We start from the raw sequence: 17,075 nt of genomic DNA, 5'->3' as shown, positions 1-17,075 counted from the left end.
TTTAAAGGACAAACTATAGCCAAGCTAGAGTGAATGTAACATTAAAGAAGTAATTCTCTACTGAACTTTCACACAGATCTGCTTAAACAAACAAATAAACAAACAAATAAACAAGTGCATCCATCCCCTGGGTGACCTGAAGCACATCTCCTGTGAGTGTCTCTTGGATGCAGCTATCTGTGCACCAGCATGTGGTAGACAGGGTCATAGGATCCTATGCTATGTGGATTGGTGATGCTGACTTGCCTATGGTATCTGTTACTTTCCTCTTAGCTGAGACAAAATACGTGAAGAAACAGCTGAAGGAAGGCTCATAATTTGAGTGTGCACAGTCGGCCATGGCAGGGAAGGCATGACTACAGAAATATGGGGTAGCTGGTTATACTTCTCAGGGAGTGGAGAATGATGGATGCCGGTACTACTCAGCTTGCTTTCTTGTTCATCCAGTCCAGGACCACAGGCCACGGGATGGTACCACTCTCTGAGGGGGCATCTTCCCTTTTCCATTAACTCTCTCTGGAAACACCCTCACAGACATTCCCAGAAGTATGTCTTTTATTTAGTTCTAGATATAGTCAAGCTGACAATAAAGATTAACCATCACAGCCATGAGAGAGAATTATGCACTTAGGAGCTATGTGGCTGGGAATAGCATCAAAGACAGCACTTACCACCCTGAACCATGCCTATAAGCTTCTTTATCTGATTATATATGGGAAGGAACCTAGCTTAGAGTGGCAAAGATGCCAGATTGTGGAAAATTAGCAAGCTGTGTTGGTCTAAAGAGTTATGCCTTCTTCACTGTCTAGCAGATCTGAAATTGGTCAGCACAGGCCTTTCTCCCTTTCCTGCCAACAGAAGGCAGAAGGCATCTGGTGTGGCTCTTGGCATTTGATAGACTAACTGCTTGGAGCTATCCTTCTTGCCTCAGCAGACTGTGCTCAGTGTAGAAGCCTGCACCAGCACAGAGGCTGGGGACCTCATCTATTGATGGTTCTGAGCACCTCACTGCGAGCCAGAGTACAGTGAAGAAAGCTCCACATACTACCATGAAGGAGGAGGATTCCCATAACCCCAAGACCAGCTTGAATGACATAATAAATTTCAGGCCATCCTGGGCTATAGTGAGAAACCATGTATCATTCTCTCCCCAAAAAGAAAAGCCTCAAATATATTAAATAAGTATGTCATCATTGCTAGTTCTCAGACTCTGAGATTTCCACTCAGACAAGGTTTTCCTATGTATCATCCCCACTCCTAGAACCTCAAGCAAGCAGGCCTCCTATGAGCAGCTAGCTAGGAGTTGACCTAAAGCTGACTCAGCAAGGGGATTTTCTGAACCTCTTCCTTGATGGCCCAAGATACAAACTCTTTTCATAGACCTTAAGTGGGACATGAGTTATGAGTATCATATGACAGCACCTGAGACCTCTTGCTGCAGGCCTTTCTACAAAGAGTTGATTGCTTTTCTATTTCAGAAATTTGGAATGTATGTAGATGCATCCCTTCTTACCTTATGAGCTCACCTTAGTTAAAGACAGTCAGGAGTGAAAGAATGGTTATCAACTAAAACTCCCTTAACTGAATAATACTGCTTTTATTTATTTTAATTGAAAAACCCTCTCACAAAATGTATTTTACCATGTCTTTTCCTTTCCCTAATTTACCCCCAGTTCTTCCCCCACCTCCCTATCCACTCAACTTTATTTTTCTAAATTTAAATTCTTTGTCTTTTATTTTGGGGATTATAATTACCTTCCCTTTTCTCCTTTAAAGTTCCCCCACATACCCATCCTTGCTCTCTTTCCAACTCATGACCTCTGTTTTCATTAATTATTGTTATATGCACATATGTATAACTATATACATGTATACTCCTAACTATAACCTGCTCAGTCTTCATAGTGTTATGTGTAATACTGTCTATCTATTCATTGACACTAATTATTTAAAAGCAAATGAAGAAACACATAACCAAAGCTCTTTCCTGCAATACTAGGACGGATTTAACCTGTAGCTTCTTAACTTCTGGGTGTATATTCTTGAAGACAAGAGAGTCAGTTGAAGAGTTTGGGAAGATGGCTCAGGCCTTTGTTGCAGTATATGTACAAAAACCTCTCAAAATAAAGTAAATAATTATTATCATTGGCTTAACTAAAACAAAACCCAGGGCTTCATGCGTGCCAGGCAAATGTTCTACCACTGAGTTATATCCCTGACCTTCTTGCTTCTCAATAAAATCATTAAATAATAAACGTAAAAAGCAAATGTAATTTTAAGTATACATGTTTAATGATTTCAAAGGAGTGGCGATATAAAGAATATAATAGAAAAAAATCTCTGATGACTGTTTTGTAATGCAAGCATCTGTGGTCTTGACTGCTGATGAAGACACATTGGTGATATGAAACTATTGTGGCTTTCTGCTTACATGTGTAGCCCAAGCAAAGGAAAAATTTCAGTTGCCTGCTAGTGAATATACATGTAGTTTTTTTTTCTCATACAAAGTTAATGGATTTTTTTTTATTCTGCCCACAGATCCTAGGACAAGAGTCTGCATAATAAACAGTACTGTCACTGAATGGGTTGTGTCCTTCCATCCAAGAGATACCCTCAAGAGACCACAAGCATGCAGTAGTAACAACAAGAGAAGTGAAGACTTGGTTTCATCTTGGGATTCTATCCCAAAGGGAATCAGTTAGGAAGTGCCACATGGGGGCACTCTGGCAGAGCCTTGTATTATAAAACTTCAAATATGAGCCAAATAATATTAGGATTTTGCTGAGGGTCAAACTGTAAGTCTGTTTGGGACAGAATTGTGTAAAATATGAGCATTTTTCAAGAAATTCCACCAATGACTTGAATAGAAAAACTAATGGAAGGCAGGAAGGATATGTATTGTTTTAAACAAAAACTAAGTCTAATCATTTTACTTTTTAGTCCTGCTTTGACTTCCCTAGACCACAAGCTGTAAGATAAAATAAACTCTTTCCTGCCCAAGTTACCTTCAGTCATAGTGTTTAATCACAGCAAAAGATTACAAGCTAGAACTGGGTTTGTTGCTGGGACCTGAACCTAGGGCCTTACATATTCTAGACAAGTACACACCCAGACCTTTTGTAAAATTTCATTTTGAGATAAGAGTCTCACAAAGTTAGCCGAGTTGGCCCTGAATTCTCTATGTAGCCCGGCCATGACTGAACTCTCGGTCTTTCTGCTAGGCCTTCTTAACAGCTTACGTTAAGATCTTTATAAGTGTAAAAGCAGATGCAATTTTAAATAATTTTTTTATACAGAGGATCTGTACTGTCAAATTGTCTTCCAGGAAGCTTGTTTTGGTTACGAAAACTGGAACTCCTTAGACTTGCCTCATAAGATTCAGCGAATGGGAGAGAATGACCCTGTGTGCTGGGAAGTCACCTTCTTTGCTGGGACCAGAAGGCTGCTGGCCAGAACAAATCCCCACATCTTCTAAATCCACCTCTCAGATAGGCAGTTAGTGTCAGTTCCAGATAGAGTTTGCAAGTGGCCCTTCAAGTCCATGACTTGGACTTAATCCTTGAATTCATATGTTAATGGTATTTGGAGACAAGGTCTTAGAGCACTAATAAGGATTAGTGAGGGTCACAGAGGTTGGCACCAGCGGCTTTATGAAAGAGGCAGAAGCTAACATATTCATCCTGCCTTACCACAGCATATCCTGGAAGTGTTACAATGTATCAAAGCCCTTAGGACACTTGCAACAGTTGCTAACACCAGGTTCATCAGGTTCTTGGCCTTTCCAGCCTCCAAACAAACTTCTAGTCTTTATAAACTTTCTGGTCTCAGGCATTTTGTTACGGTACCAGAAAATGAGCAAAAAATATCCTCTCCCATATCTGATTATCTCATACTTCATCGGATGTAATTCCTCAATCATAATCGAAATGTCACAAACTTAAACGTGTAAGACATGCCCTTCCTCTCTGCCTCAAACCCACAAGGGCTCCTGCCCTCCTCCATTGTTTTTGTTTTTTGTTTTTCTCTCCAATCCCAGGAAAGATACAAACCCTATGGAATGCAAGCTGACCCAGAATTAGTGTTTGCTTCTTGTCAGGTCACTGGTACTACCCAGACCTGCTTGCCCAGAGTTTGTGGTTACTGGTTCGGCTAAGACGAAAGGGTCTCCTTGTCCTTCGTAGAGTGTCTTCTAGACTCTTCTTGACAGTTGTAATAGTGCCCGTCTGACAACCAACTCAGATCTTCCTCCCCTTTCCTATAGGGCCCTTGGTGTAGTGGTGACCCTTCTCGGCAGGGGGCAGTATTCTCCCTTTACTGTTTCCGGACATCCACCTAAAGCTCAGAAAAGTTAAATCTGATTTAAAACCATGTCTTGTGGCCGGTTTCGGATCCTGATATTTTCATTTTCCTATCACCGCAATAGAATTATTCCCATTTTCCTCCCATCCGGAACCAAGCCTAAAGCTAGATTACTTGCACCAGCCCCACACCCATGCCAGAACAGCTAGAGGACAGGGAAGCATCTCGCAGCATCCACTGGCAAAGACTTCACGATCTGTTTGGGTGGGCGAAGCAACGCACGTGAAACGCAGGGCAACCAGAACACCATCCAATCCTGATTCGTGCGTCCCAGATGCAGCGTCAGGAGGAAAACAAATGTTTGCGGAATTTGGTACCCAAGGCCATTCAGCAGGGTGTTCTCTCATCTCCGCCCCACTTTCCCTCTTGGCCTTCTCACCCCGCAGCCCTCAAAGTCCATCAAGCAGATCCTAAGGGTGGGTGGGCCCTGGCTTCCTGACCGGGCTCCTGAGACACAAGCCGGTTATTATCCACTCTCCATCAGCATCTCCCGGGAGCACTCAGCGGGGATGGCGAGGATTTCAGGGGCGGGGGCTGCGAAGGACAGGCGGAGGGACGTGGCTGCAGCGCGGCGAGGGGCGCGGGGAGCGCGGCTCCCGGTCGGGGGCAGGGCGGGGAGGCTCCACGCACAGCCAATCCCGGAGCAGCCCCCTCCCCGGCCGCCGAGAGCGGAGCGGGGCGGGGGAGCCAGGCGGTGGCGGCGGCGGCAGCGGCGGCGACGGAGGCTGCCGTGGGGAGGGATGGAGAGGGGAGGGGGGAGCGGAGCCGAGCGGAGACAGCCGCGGCGCTGCAGAGCGGCTGGGGCGGCGGCGCGGCTCCCGGTGCTCCCCCCGGCGAGCGCCCCGAGTCGGTGAGGGCCGGGCCCCGGCGGCCCCCGGAGCCATGGGCTGCATCGGCTCGCGGACTGTGGGTGGGTACCGCAGCCGGGCGCGGGTCAGGAGCAAGCTAGCCCTGGGGCGCTCCTCCGGCCCCCTCCCCCATCCCCATCCTTGCCCCTGGGGACCTCCCTCCTAGCCCGCCCGGCCCTGCCTCGCGCCTTTACTTTCCCTCCATCCGCTAAGATCCCTCAATCCCTGTGCCCTCGCGCCTCCAGGGCTTCCATCCCTCTCAGTTCATAGCCTTCTCTCCATCGCCCTCCCGCAGGCGCGGTCCTTCCCTGGTAGCCTCTCCACAGCATCCTTCGCTGCTCCGTCGCTGTTCCCTACTCCCGATGGCCCCATCCCTCCACCTTCAGGCCATTCGCGTCTACTCTGCTGTGGCCAGAGCCTCCCCGAGCCGGTCTTTCTGGAGCAGCCCCTCTTCTCAGAACATCCTCCCCAGCCTCATTCCTGACTTTCTTCCGCACGCCCCCCTCCCATCTTCACCCTCTTCTCCATATGGCTTGTGTGTTTTGCCCCCAACCATTTCCCTCTTGGTAGCCTTTTCCCGTCGCTCCTGCCTCCCCCGATTTGCTTTGTTCACGTGCATTTTCCCTCTGGGGCGGGGGCGGGAAGAGCGTGTGGCACCAGGAGGGAACGGGTTCCACGCTTGGAGGGAATGGGCTTGGGCCGGGGTGTTCCGGAAGAGCCGTGGACTCAGGGAGGAGGTTGAGATTTACCGCCCGGAGAGAGGTCGAGAGTCGGTTTCCCAGAAGGGTGGGGTCCGCCTAGGAACCCTGGGACCCGCCTGCACCTGTCAGCGGGGGCAGGCGGGGCAGGGCCGGCTTTTTATTTACCTTTGGCAAGGGGAGGGAAGAAAGGCGCTTCTTTAAAGATCCTCTCCTTCCAGCCTCTGCCTTACTACCGCCCCCCTACCCCCACCCCACGCATCCATTCCACTTTAGGGCTGAACACATTAGTACAGTCCTCTCCCAAACCCCCCAATTTTCCCCTTCCAAACTCCCAATTTCTCCCGCCTACACGCCCTAGTGACCTCAGGCTGAGAGAATAATTCGTATTATTATTACAAACAAACTCACTCTCTGGAAGCCTGATTTCTGAGACCCAGTTTATTTCCATGGAGACCCTCCTCTGCTTTCACCTCTTTCCCTGTTCTCCTCCCCTCCATTTCCCTGCCCCCTAAGGCTCTGACTCAGCTCCCCCTCTTCCTCAAAGGCCACCCCCTCCCTCCCCTGGCTCCCACTCTTCTCCGAGAGAGCTTGCTCTGCCTGCCCCATTACTGCTAGGTCCAGATGTCTTTCCTCTCTGACCTAGCCACAGGTCTTGGTCTTACCTGTCTCATCATTTCACTAGATCCCAAGAGAGCATGACAACTTTGGGTGTGTGGTGAGCTCAGCCCTATCCCTGGAACCGCCATCCCCTTTGTTTGTCACCAGTTCTGTTGCTGCATGCAGGGTGCCTCTTCCTGCCCAAGATCCAGTCAGTGCACTTTAAAAAAAAAAAAAAAAAAAAAAAACCGACCTGTGATCTTAAACCAAAAAGGCAAAAGTTGATGTATGCAATGGCTTTAGGGCTGATATCTGCCCTGATTCTTGAATCTCTCTGTAAATACTCAAGTAATTTCCCCCCAAGAGTTACAGAGGATACCATCTTGCACTTAGGTCAGGAATTTCCTGGTCCCCTACTTTTCCACCAGTTCTCAAAGTGTCCTGTCCACCTCTGCTACTGTTTTCTGTCTTCACACCTTAAATTTCTCTTCTTTTAGCTCCGAAATTATAAAATCCTCGTGTTTGTTATGATTTCTAACTCTTCTCTTCAAGTTTTCACCTCCCAGTTGCCTCTTCTTCCCTATTAACCAAGTTCCTGACAATTAGGAAGGCCCGAGGGGGAAGCCACATTCCTCTCATCCCTCAAATATCAAAGCCAGCTGCAGAGTAGAGTAGGTTCCCCTAGAAAGCTGTGTCCTTGTTTTTAGGGCAGTAATTGGTGAGCAGTCTGGATCCAATAAAGACAGTCTCAACAATTGCGCAGCACAGAACGGAGAATGGTTTTCCTGATACAATTCAATCTTTGACGCTCCCCCCCACACACACACAACACCAGAAAAGGCCAGGAAGCATTTCTCCCCCTAAGTATGCTATTCCCCACTGAGCTGAAAATGAGTGTTTTATTTCACTTATTATTTCTCTGTCCAGAAATTTGGGGATGGTAGACATAGAAGGAAATGGATAGGCAGAAGGCATGACATTGGGAGGCACGAGGGTGGGGATGGAGGAGGAGGAAACTGATGAGGGGAAGGAGGATGAGGAGGAAGAGCTGGACCCTAGGGTGTGGCCTCTGCCTTTTATGGAAAGGGAACAAGCAGAGAGCCAGGGAAATGAAGGTAAGAAACTAATCTTCTGGCTGCTTCAGGGAACGAGGTGATTGCAGTGGACTGGAAAGGCCTCAAGGATGTCGATCAGATCAACATGGACAGCACCAGCTCACTGCATGGCAGCAGCATCCATCGCCCCTCTACAGAGGTAAGGCTGGATGCTTCTGAAGCCCACCAACTCCAACAACTTCCCCCAGGCTCCTAGCTGCTTGGCTCATTTCATCATCCCATAAACCCCCAAAGTGGGGGTGGGTGGGAATTCTCCTCATAAATCTCCCTGCTTCCCTAAAATACACACCAAATGCTCCCCACTGAGATCTTTCTCAGCCTCTGAAAGGTCTGCTTCTCTATGCATATCTGGAAGTTCCTCAGAGGAAGGCAGGATTATTTGCATTACTAGAGGTGCCCAACACCATCCCTTCTCCTCTCTCCTACAGCAAACACGAACAGATTTCTCCTGGGACGGCATCAATGTGAGTGCAGCCACCCCTAACCCTTCTCAATCTATCTTGGCCCTTCTTTTCTTTTGGTTGTTAATTGGGTCCCTCTATAGACAGGCTATTCTGCTGACCTCCCAGTTTTTAGGGGTCTACCAGGTATATACTTCCTTGGTTTTTTTTCTTTGTCAAGAAAACCTTGGGTATCTACCTTCCTGGGAGCCAGAAACTCTATTCTGTATGTAAGGCACTCAAGCCTTCTTATTCCTCTGCCTACTCTCTTACCTTCCCTGTCCTAGCTCTCCATGGAGGACACCACTTCCATCCTTCCGAAGCTGAAGCGAAATTCTAATGCCTATGGCATTGGGGCCCTGGCCAAGTCATCATTCTCAGGTGAGACTCCAAACCTGGAAATGGGACTGCTGAGGGGTTCCACCTTGTGCCACTTTTCCTTAAGCCTGATGGGGTTCGTGCCCACAACTCTGAAACATCTGGTTTTATGTCAAGCCTCTCCAATCCTCAGTATCACCCACAGGATACTAGGGGATACTTTCCTCTGTGCATAGAATCCCATGGGTCCTGGGTAGGGATGACGGGAGAATCTTCTAAGTATTGTGTGATATGCTGAAGGGTATGGATATTGTCTGACTCCATAGGGATCTCGAGGAGCATGAAGGACCATGTGACAAAGCCTACAGCCATGGGCCAAGGCCGGGTGGCCCACATGATTGAGTGGCAGGGCTGGGGGAAGGCCCCGACAATTCAGCCACAACACAGCCATGAGGCTGTGCGCAGGGATACAGATGCTTACTCTGACCTCAGCGATGGTGAGAAGGAGGCGCGTTTCCTAGCAGGTACTTCTATCCCAATATCCCAAGCCTTCAAATGATAGTTTGTTATTGTTTGGATGGTCAGAGACTGACCCCTCTAATCTGCTCCCTGATGGCAAAATTATCTTCTTGCATGTTGGCCACAGGCTTACTTTTTCTACCAGCCTTGATTTCAAGTATTTTTTTTTTTTTTGGACTGGCTAATTCTGACAAGTGCCCTCCAATATATATTTTAATGTAGCTGTAGAAAATGAGACTCTGATGAAATTTGTAAGGCCATGAATCCCAGATATTTTCTTTCCTCTGGTATGGTACTGTCTTCCCCCTGGTCTCTCTTAGTATAAAAGAAAAACACAGGGGCCTTGGGCTTCAAATAACTTTGCTCGTATTTGTTTCTAAAAATGAAAGAGGCCCGGGGAATTTCTTGAGGCCATGCTCGTCAACATTTGATTTCATGAATTGACTTACTGTGCTCATTACTGTGACAGTTAGTGGATGACTAAGGGAATGGCCCTGGAGACAGTGGTTTAGTTTCAGGGAAGTGGAATAGGTCTGATGACAAGTATGTAGAATGTATACAGTGGTGAATTGATCCTATCGGCAGGAATCAGGAAGATACCCAAGAAGAGGGGTAGGTCTGAGGAAAGGGGAAGGGTTTTAGTGTTGCTGGTATGGGTGGTGGATGGTGGAGGACGTCTGAGCGGGACTGGGTGATTGACATGGAGGACGGAGAGGGAGAATAAGGTAACAGCAGTGAGAGCTTCAACTTATTCGTGGCTCTGACTAGAACAGGGATCTGCAATGCTCACATCCTCACATCCTCTCTTTTACGCCCTTCCCCCTTCTAGTCCTTGATATCATCGTCCCTTATATGACTGGGGATCCACATTTACCTGATGCTCCCTTGGGGAGTCTTCATTGATCTTACATGTCCTAGACCACCTGAAACTAGATTCAATTTCTTTCTCTTAAAAAAAAATTATTTTATTTAAGTTCTTGCATATTTGCCTGCATAAGTTTATGTGTTTCACATGTGTGCAAGAGACCTTGGGGGGTGCTGGATCCCCTGAAGCTGGAGTTACAGGCTATTATGAGTTGCCTGGTGTGGGTCCTCAGAACCAAACTCAGGCCCTCGGCCAGAACAGTGAACTCTTTACCCATAAGCCATCTCTCTCGCTCCAGGTTCACACTCTAAAACCTCCAAAGACAAACTTCTGGGACAGCTAACTTTAATCCCCCCAGGTTATTTCACCAGAAGGGCCCACCTTCCCCCCCCCCCCGCCACTAGGAATCCTAAATATGACTCATGGTCTAGCCTTATTTCACAGTAATACAGTAGCCACTGGCTACTTCATATGAAGAAAGACATTTCTTTAATAATGTTTATATTGAATATATGTTGAAAGAGAATCATATATATTATATTTAAGATTTATTATTAAATTAATTTCACTTGTTTCTGCTAACTTTTCTTAAATGATCTCATACATGGTTTATATTTTACTTCCACTGAACCATGCAGCAGTGGATTTCGCCATGCCCCTTGCATGGGTGTAAGGGTTATTTGAGGGCTCTTTCGTTTGATTTGATTTGGTTTGATTTGCCATTTTGAGATGGGGTCTGTGTAGTCCTGGTTATCCTGGAACTTGCTTTGTAGATCAGACTGGCTTTAAACTCAACATCCACCTGCCTCTGCTTCCTGAGTGCCAGGACCAAAGGCATGGGCCTCCATGCTTGGTTGAGGACTTTTAAGATAATTTCAATTTTTTCTCCTAGGTGTCATGGAACAGTTTGCTATTTCGGAGGCTACACTTATGGCCTGGTCTTCCATGGATGGTGAGGACATGAGTGTCAATTCTACCCAGGAGCCACTGGACTGCAACTACAGTGACAACTACCAGGAGCTGATGGAAAGTCAGGGTGAGGAATGGTTCTAGAGCTATTTCGAACCCCTCTATCCTTTCCTGTTCTTTTAGGGCTTTTCCATTTGTCTCAGCTTCTCCAGTGCCTCTGCATTTGTGTCATAACCATAGGACAGTTCTGTGAGCTCTCCTTACTGCCTGTGATGGATGTTCCGTGGCTCCTCCAACCCTGCTCATTCTGTTTACAGATGCACTAGCTCAAGCTCCCATGGATGGATGGCCTCACTCCTACGTGTCACAGGGGATGTACTGTCTGGGGTCATCTGACGCCTGGGAAGCAAGTGATCAGTCCCTCATTGCATCTCCAGCTACAGGATCCTATCTTGGCCCTGCATTTGATGACTCACAGCCCAGCCTGCATGACATGGGGCCTTCCCAACCTGCTTCAGGATACTCTGCTCAGGATCCTCCACCTTTGTTGGGGGTAGACACTGACTGGGCTTCAGAGGTTGGTGGGGTGGACCTGGCCAGGGGACCTGTAGAGGAAGAGAAGAGACCACTGGCCCCTGAGGAGGAAGAAGATGCCGGATGCCGAGATTTGGAGTCACTTTCCCCAAGAGAGGACCCAGAGATGTCTACTGCTCTCAGCCGGAAGGTGTCTGATGTCACATCCTCAGGTGTGCAGTCCTTTGATGAGGAGGAGGGGGATGCCAACAACTAGCTTCTTCCTACCCTACTCTGACCTGAGGGGCATGGTTGCAACCCATACCCCCCAAGCTCCAGCAGCACAGATGAAACCCGGGCAGAAGACAGCAGGGAACTGGGAGCTTCCAGCCCTTACCAGGCTGCTAGCTGCCCTGGAAAGTGAAGGACCAGCAGGGGGTTTTAGCTAGGTTTGCACTCCAGAAACCATCATTCCAGGAACTGAGGCCCAGGCAATTAGGTGGCGTGGTAGTGGGAGATGAGCCATGGCTATGGCTCTTGGGTCCATGCCCAGGTCCGTCGTGCTGAACACTGAATCTCAGTTTTTACACCCCTGATTTCGTCTTCCAGGAGCCTTGGCTGTGCTGTCTGAATGCCTCTTTTCTCCATTTCACTCTTGCTTTCCTGGTTCTGTTTTACTCTGCCCACGGCACCAGTGCCCCACTGTGGGAAACAGGCCTCGGGCTGTTGGACATAGCTTGGCAGGCACAGCAGAGTACCTGCCTGAAGGAGTGGCCTGAAGGGCACTTCTGTGTTTAGCGTAGACAGTGGGCCCAGCTCAGGCAATCTTTGGCTTTTGAGATCAGGAGCCAAGGGTGAGGTAGACATAGCAGTTGGGATTGACAGGGGTCACAGTATGATTCTTTATCCCAAGGCCTACTCAGAGACGAGAGGGTCACCAGTGAGACAAAGAATAAACACAGCCACTTGAATGTCCTGTGGCTGGAAGGGGGACCTTAAGCCCACTGGAGTTGGCGACTCCAGTTCTGGCTTCTCTTTCTGCCTTCTTCCATCTGGCACTCAGCCCTAAGGAGGCAAAGTGTCTCAAATTGTTGACCTAGGATGCAGTGTCCCCTTCTGTGGGAACCATGAGGGCCGGGCCTCCCTCTACCTTCCCAAATTCTCTGGAGCTGTTTACACTTTTCTCTTTGCCTTTTCTACATTTTTATAACTTCTTGGGGACTCAGGGTTGAGCAGAGTGGAGTGGGGAGTCTGGTGCTGTCACTGCCTTGGCTGGACTGGACGGCTGGCTGGGGGCCAGGGTAGACACTGGCTGTTTCTGCTTTTTGTCAGCTGTTCCCAGGGGTCCTCAATCCAGTGTTCCTTATAGGAGTGGTTGTGGTGAGACCTAAGCTTGCCTGACCATACCTCCTTTCCCCCTTGATTTGGAGTGGACCATAGGGACAGGAAGCAATAGCAAGTCAGTGCAGTCTCGCTATGAGGTGACTGCAGCAGCCACAGCTCCAATCTGGCCTTTGGCATAAGCAGAGTTTTGATAGGAGATGCCCAAGCTTGTCACCGTGTTTTTCTCCTTCCTCCTGTCTATCCATGGCTCCAGTCCCAAGGCTTTGTGTCCTACTATAATAATGTCAGGGGTCCAAAACTACTCCCTTACCCATCAAAGTGATGAGGCTCACCGTTGGCGTGATTCTGTTCATCTGTGATGCTGTCCTGTACCACATTCGTACACTGAAGTGTAACCAGAGTAGGTGTCTCACATCCTTCAGGGGAAGGGGAAGCATGGGATCTTAAGGTCTCTTAATGTAGGAGACATGGGAATAAACCAGGAGAACCAAAGTAGATGAACAGTCACTCAGCTCATCTAACGCTGCCTGAATGGGAGAAGATACCTCGTGTTTGCTAGTGTGTTGTGGTTTTAGCTTATGAGGACCTCATTTCTAGGACTAGGAAGGGCTAGCCTGCCAACCCTGGCAACTGCCCCTAACCCCTGGCCTCCTGTCCTAGCTCCCTGGGAGTTTGCATGTTGAAGCTAAGCTATGCCCAGGGTCTTTTTGCCTTGTCTATCCTGCTCTACTGACACGTTTGTCTCATCTCACTGTCCCCATGTCCCCCCTCCGCCCAGGTGACCGAGGACAGCAAGTCCAATGAGCAGGTTTATTCATCTCAGTTCCCTTTGCTCAGGGCCCTGGAGAGTTAGGAAGAGTAAACTAAAGCAACTTTCCCCCCTTCCATTCCTCAAGGAAACCAAATGGTCCCCATTGAAAGACTACACAAAACCTGAGGAAACCTAGTAGGGTTTGCACTGAGCAGGGGCTTGGTTTCCCTAGGCTGCTGGCATACTGCCACTGAGGCAGGTGAGGCCCACCCCACTCTGAAGAGGGAAGACTCAAGGAGCTGGCCCAGGACCATTCTGAACTTTTTTTTAGAGGGAGGGACTACCTCTCTGGTGCTGGGGCAGGGTGCATGGGGGTTTGCTTCTAGCCTACTTTAAGGGGAGGGGTGGGGCATGTGCAGGAATAGGCTGTTGGGGTGGGTGGGAAGGGTTGCTTTTCCTTCGATGTTCAAGGCTGTGCAGCACGTTTTACAGCAGCTGGGGAGCAGGGCTGTGTTTTATATTCTTGTGAATGAAACTGCTCTTGCTGAATGATTTTTTTAAGGGGGGGTACACTTTCATTTTCAATTGACTTTATTAAATGAAAATCCAAACCTTCCAATCCTTCCCTTCCACTGCCTCTCCAGCCCACATACCTCCCTTCTTTTCCTTGTGTTAAGAAGGGAATCTTGAAGGACAAATTCTTACCCTTGTCCCTATATATCCTACACTCTGTCTTCCAGGTCTGAGAAATACCCATTTTTATGGTCAGTCTTAGCATGTTTTCTTAATGTGAAACTCTCACCCCAGGCCCAGGAAGGATTCTATGACATATATTACAGAAAGAGTTCTATATAAATATATATATAAGTATTATAAATTATAGACACATGGGCAGGGCTTGGATGCCCCCTGCTAATCCTCCTACCTAGGCCTCAATGTCTCAGCCTAGGGTGGTGGCAGGAGCCCATGTTGGAGAAGGCCAGAGGCTGTGTGGAACAACACTAAACAGAATGTGGTGGCATCCTCTGACTATGAGTGTCTTATTTGGGGGGGGGGCAGACAAAACCTGGGAGTGGGGGAAGGGCCAGAACTGGGAGAACATATGAGGGCTCAACTACAGAGCTAAAGGCATATAGTGAGGGAAGGAAAGAGCCCATGAATGGAGCTGAGTGTCTGAATGCCCACAGCACCTGGCATATCTTTCTAAGTTAAGCAGGCTGTACAGCACGACTGTCAAGCACCTTGCTGGTTTGGAAGGAAAAAGATGGGAGTCCCCTAAGGGTAGAGTAAACTAATGCTTGCCAAGCCAAGGGTGCCACCAAGTTTATCCCAGAGGATCCCAAGGAGCTATTATAAAGGACTGGAATCTGCATTCCCCATTGCTACATGAGAGCCTTGGTGTGTTTTGCGGGGAGCTCTAGAAAGAGTCGCCCCATGGCAGAGCTGACTCTTGGCAAGCTAAGTTAGCTACTGCAGTGGGCTAGAGGAAATATACATGTTCTAGGTGTAATATGGAACTAGGCAGAGAGCCAGGGATAGGAACTAGAACTTTCTGCTGCAGGGTCTGACACCTGTACTGGGCCATGACACCTGCCTCTCCACACAGAGCTTTCCTCAACCTTTTTTCCAGGGAACTGTACTTGGTTCCTTGGAAACAAGGGTTGGCCTTTTCAGCCTTGATAATGGGCTTGGCCTAGAAACAGACAGTGGCAGCAGTGATGGGGTCTAGGACACAGGTAGAGAGTAGGGCTGGCAGGCCTGGGGGCACATTTTAGACTGTTCAATCCACATGCAATATTGTGGTCCCACATTCCCTTCCAATGTGACAACTACAGGTTCATTCAATCTGGGCCTCCACTCACCTGCTTCATATGGAAACTGAAATATAGACAGGCAGGGCCAGGATGGTGACTGAACAACACTGGGAACTGTGGGGCATTAGAGTGACGGGGGCTGAACCTGCACAGCAGGAAAACACAGAGTCCTTTAAGCATTGGGCCTTGAACCCTCCCCGAAAATGGGGGGAAAGGTCTGATGGACCCCAGTTCTTCCCTGCCCAAGATCAAGTTCTTAAGATCATCACCATCACCTTTCACAGTGGGGGTAGAAACAAGATGAAGTGGAGGCCTCCCCAACTTCAGGGCACCCATATCACATACAAGCCCATTCTCTGACATGGGCCCTACGGTTTTTATGAAGAAAGCTTGAAGGGGGTTGTTCACAGGATCAGCTCGTCCTCATCTTCCTCATCAGTGGACCGCAGACTGGGGCCATGCAAGATGTCAGCCAGATCCTCCTCAGGCTCTAGGCTCCCCACCATCTCCAGTTCCTCCAGCTCACCCTCCACTCTTCCTGCTGGTGCCAGGCAGGAAGGGACCTCTGGAGATGGTGGTGGGACAGGAGTCTCTTGCATGGTAGGAACCATGACTTCTCTTCCAGGAGCCCCATCTCCACCCTCAGGCACATTCCAGCCCTCTGCAGGAGGGGGTGGTCCCCCTGGAGTCTTCCGAGTTGAAGTTGTATTCCGGAAGCTGGCAAGTGGAGGGCGAAGCTGCACCCCAGATTTGGTGTGGCCCTCAATAGCTTTCTGTAGCTGAGGAGGAAGAGGAGAGGTAAAGAGATAGGGAGTAGGAAAAACAAGGCAGAGGACAATGAGAGAGACCACATGAATAGACAAACCAAGAGGAAACAGAAATGGAAACAGTAAGAAAGGGAGGAAATGGATGGACAGGGAACAAACATAGGGGAAGACAGAAAGACAAGGCTATTCCTGTGCTTCAGCTCCCCTCCAGTTCCCCTGAGAAAGCACCCCCAGGACCCTTCTCCTCCTAGTGCTCAATGAATATCTCCCTCATAGTCTCACACCCCTCCCCATAGCTCACCCCTAAAGCCCATTCCCCAAGTCAGGGCCCTGGGAGAAGAATACATGGGTTCCCTTCTGTGCTGGAGAACCATGTGACCACAACATGTCTTGCAGTCTGCTGGAGGGACATCTGCTTTATATGTTCCCCATCCATGTTCCCTTGCCCTGGATCCATTCCTCCCTCTGTCTGGTCAAATGGGGCCTGTTCATCCTTACCTCTTCTAGTGCCAGGACACCTCTGAGCTTCCCCATGCTGGTCACATAGGCAAGGTGGAGGCCAAGAAGTGAGAAGAGTGTGTGAGTCTGACGGGGAAAGCACAGGTCAGCATGTCCCCACGTCTGCCCTCCCTCAGCCCTGAGCAGTCAGCAAGGGCTTGCCTTGTGCAGGGTTGTCTGCTCCACCAGCTGGAAGGGAGACTGGTCGATGCAGCAGCAATCGAAGCACACAGGCTGGCTTAGCTGCTCCCGCTCCCAGGCCTCAATCTGTTGACAGAGTTTCACAGAGACCCCTTCAACTCGGCTTTGTCCACAGGAACCATCATAGACATCGCTGATCAAGAGGTATATTATTTCTTCTCAGAGGGTCACAGCTGCCTTCTCCTCTGTTATCTGGCCTCAAACTTTACCCTTCACCTTCAGGTATCCAGAAAGTGGCTCCTCTTGTAGTCTTCTGAGTTCTCCTGGGTCTCTAAACCTTCCAACCTCCATTACCTTCCGTCTGATCTTTCCATCCTTCATTCTGTGTCCTATTGACACTCCCAATCAGACACGTTTTTCTGTCTAATATTCCATACCATACCTTGACACCCTGTGAGTCTTCGCTTTTCAGAAATGGCACAGTTTGTACTTACCCTGATGTTGGCACTTGGCCTTTTCTCTGCCTACTGGATGAACACTCGTTGAGTGCTAAGTGATATCAACAGGTGAAGTCCA

At 48.7% G+C, this 17,075-nt stretch overlaps 2 protein-coding genes across 5 annotated transcripts in view; one reads left to right on the top strand and one right to left on the bottom strand.

Annotated features, from left to right (window-relative positions):
- The first annotated feature begins 5,076 nt into the window (after positions 1-5,076).
- Fam131b (family with sequence similarity 131 member B) lies at positions 5,077-14,307 on the top strand. 3 transcript variants are annotated; one of them, XM_028776389.1, is made up of 7 exons: positions 5,077-5,209; positions 7,650-7,759; positions 8,049-8,084; positions 8,348-8,441; positions 8,705-8,902; positions 10,655-10,798; positions 10,989-14,307. In XM_028776389.1, the coding sequence occupies exons 2-7, from the start codon at positions 7,706-7,708 to the stop codon at positions 11,459-11,461; spliced, it is 999 nt and encodes a 332-aa protein (XP_028632222.1). In that variant the 5' UTR covers positions 5,077-5,209; positions 7,650-7,705; the 3' UTR covers positions 11,462-14,307. The 3 variants fall into 3 exon arrangements, with proteins under 3 accessions (XP_028632222.1, XP_028632220.1, XP_028632221.1); XM_028776387.1 differs by having other exon boundaries at positions 5,077-5,269; positions 10,989-14,300; XM_028776388.1 differs by lacking the exon at positions 8,049-8,084 and having other exon boundaries at positions 5,077-5,269.
- Clcn1 (chloride voltage-gated channel 1) overlaps positions 13,848-17,075 on the bottom strand; it is a 30,236-nt gene continuing 27,008 nt past the window's right edge. For both annotated transcript variants that reach the window (XM_028776386.1, XM_028776385.1), the window contains 3 exons: positions 16,521-16,625; positions 16,359-16,445; positions 13,848-15,872 (listed from right to left, as the gene is read on the bottom strand). In XM_028776386.1, coding sequence (XP_028632219.1) covers positions 15,498-15,872; positions 16,359-16,445; positions 16,521-16,625 — 567 coding nt within the window. In that variant the 3' untranslated portion in view covers positions 13,848-15,497. The remainder of the gene's footprint in view (positions 15,873-16,358; positions 16,446-16,520; positions 16,626-17,075) is intronic.

This window comes from Grammomys surdaster, unplaced genomic scaffold, assembly GCF_004785775.1.
Source record: "Grammomys surdaster isolate TR1022 unplaced genomic scaffold, NIH_TR_1.0 269, whole genome shotgun sequence".
In the NCBI taxonomy this organism is placed as follows: Eukaryota; Metazoa; Chordata; class Mammalia; order Rodentia; family Muridae; genus Grammomys; species Grammomys surdaster.
The sequence above is the reverse complement of the archived record's forward strand: the minus strand, read 5'-3'. Positions and strand labels throughout refer to the sequence as shown.

Bases quoted from the DNA above. Each gene is read 5' to 3' on its own strand.
- Fam131b (XM_028776387.1), top strand. From the start codon at position 5,242: ATGGGCTGCATCGGCTCGCGGACTGTGG. The intron at 7,760-8,048 runs GTAAGGCTGGAT...TCTCTCCTACAG, and splicing joins TCCATCGCCCCTCTACAGAG to CAAACACGAACAGATTTCTC. The intron at 8,903-10,654 runs GTACTTCTATCC...TTTTTCTCCTAG, and splicing joins GGAGGCGCGTTTCCTAGCAG to GTGTCATGGAACAGTTTGCT.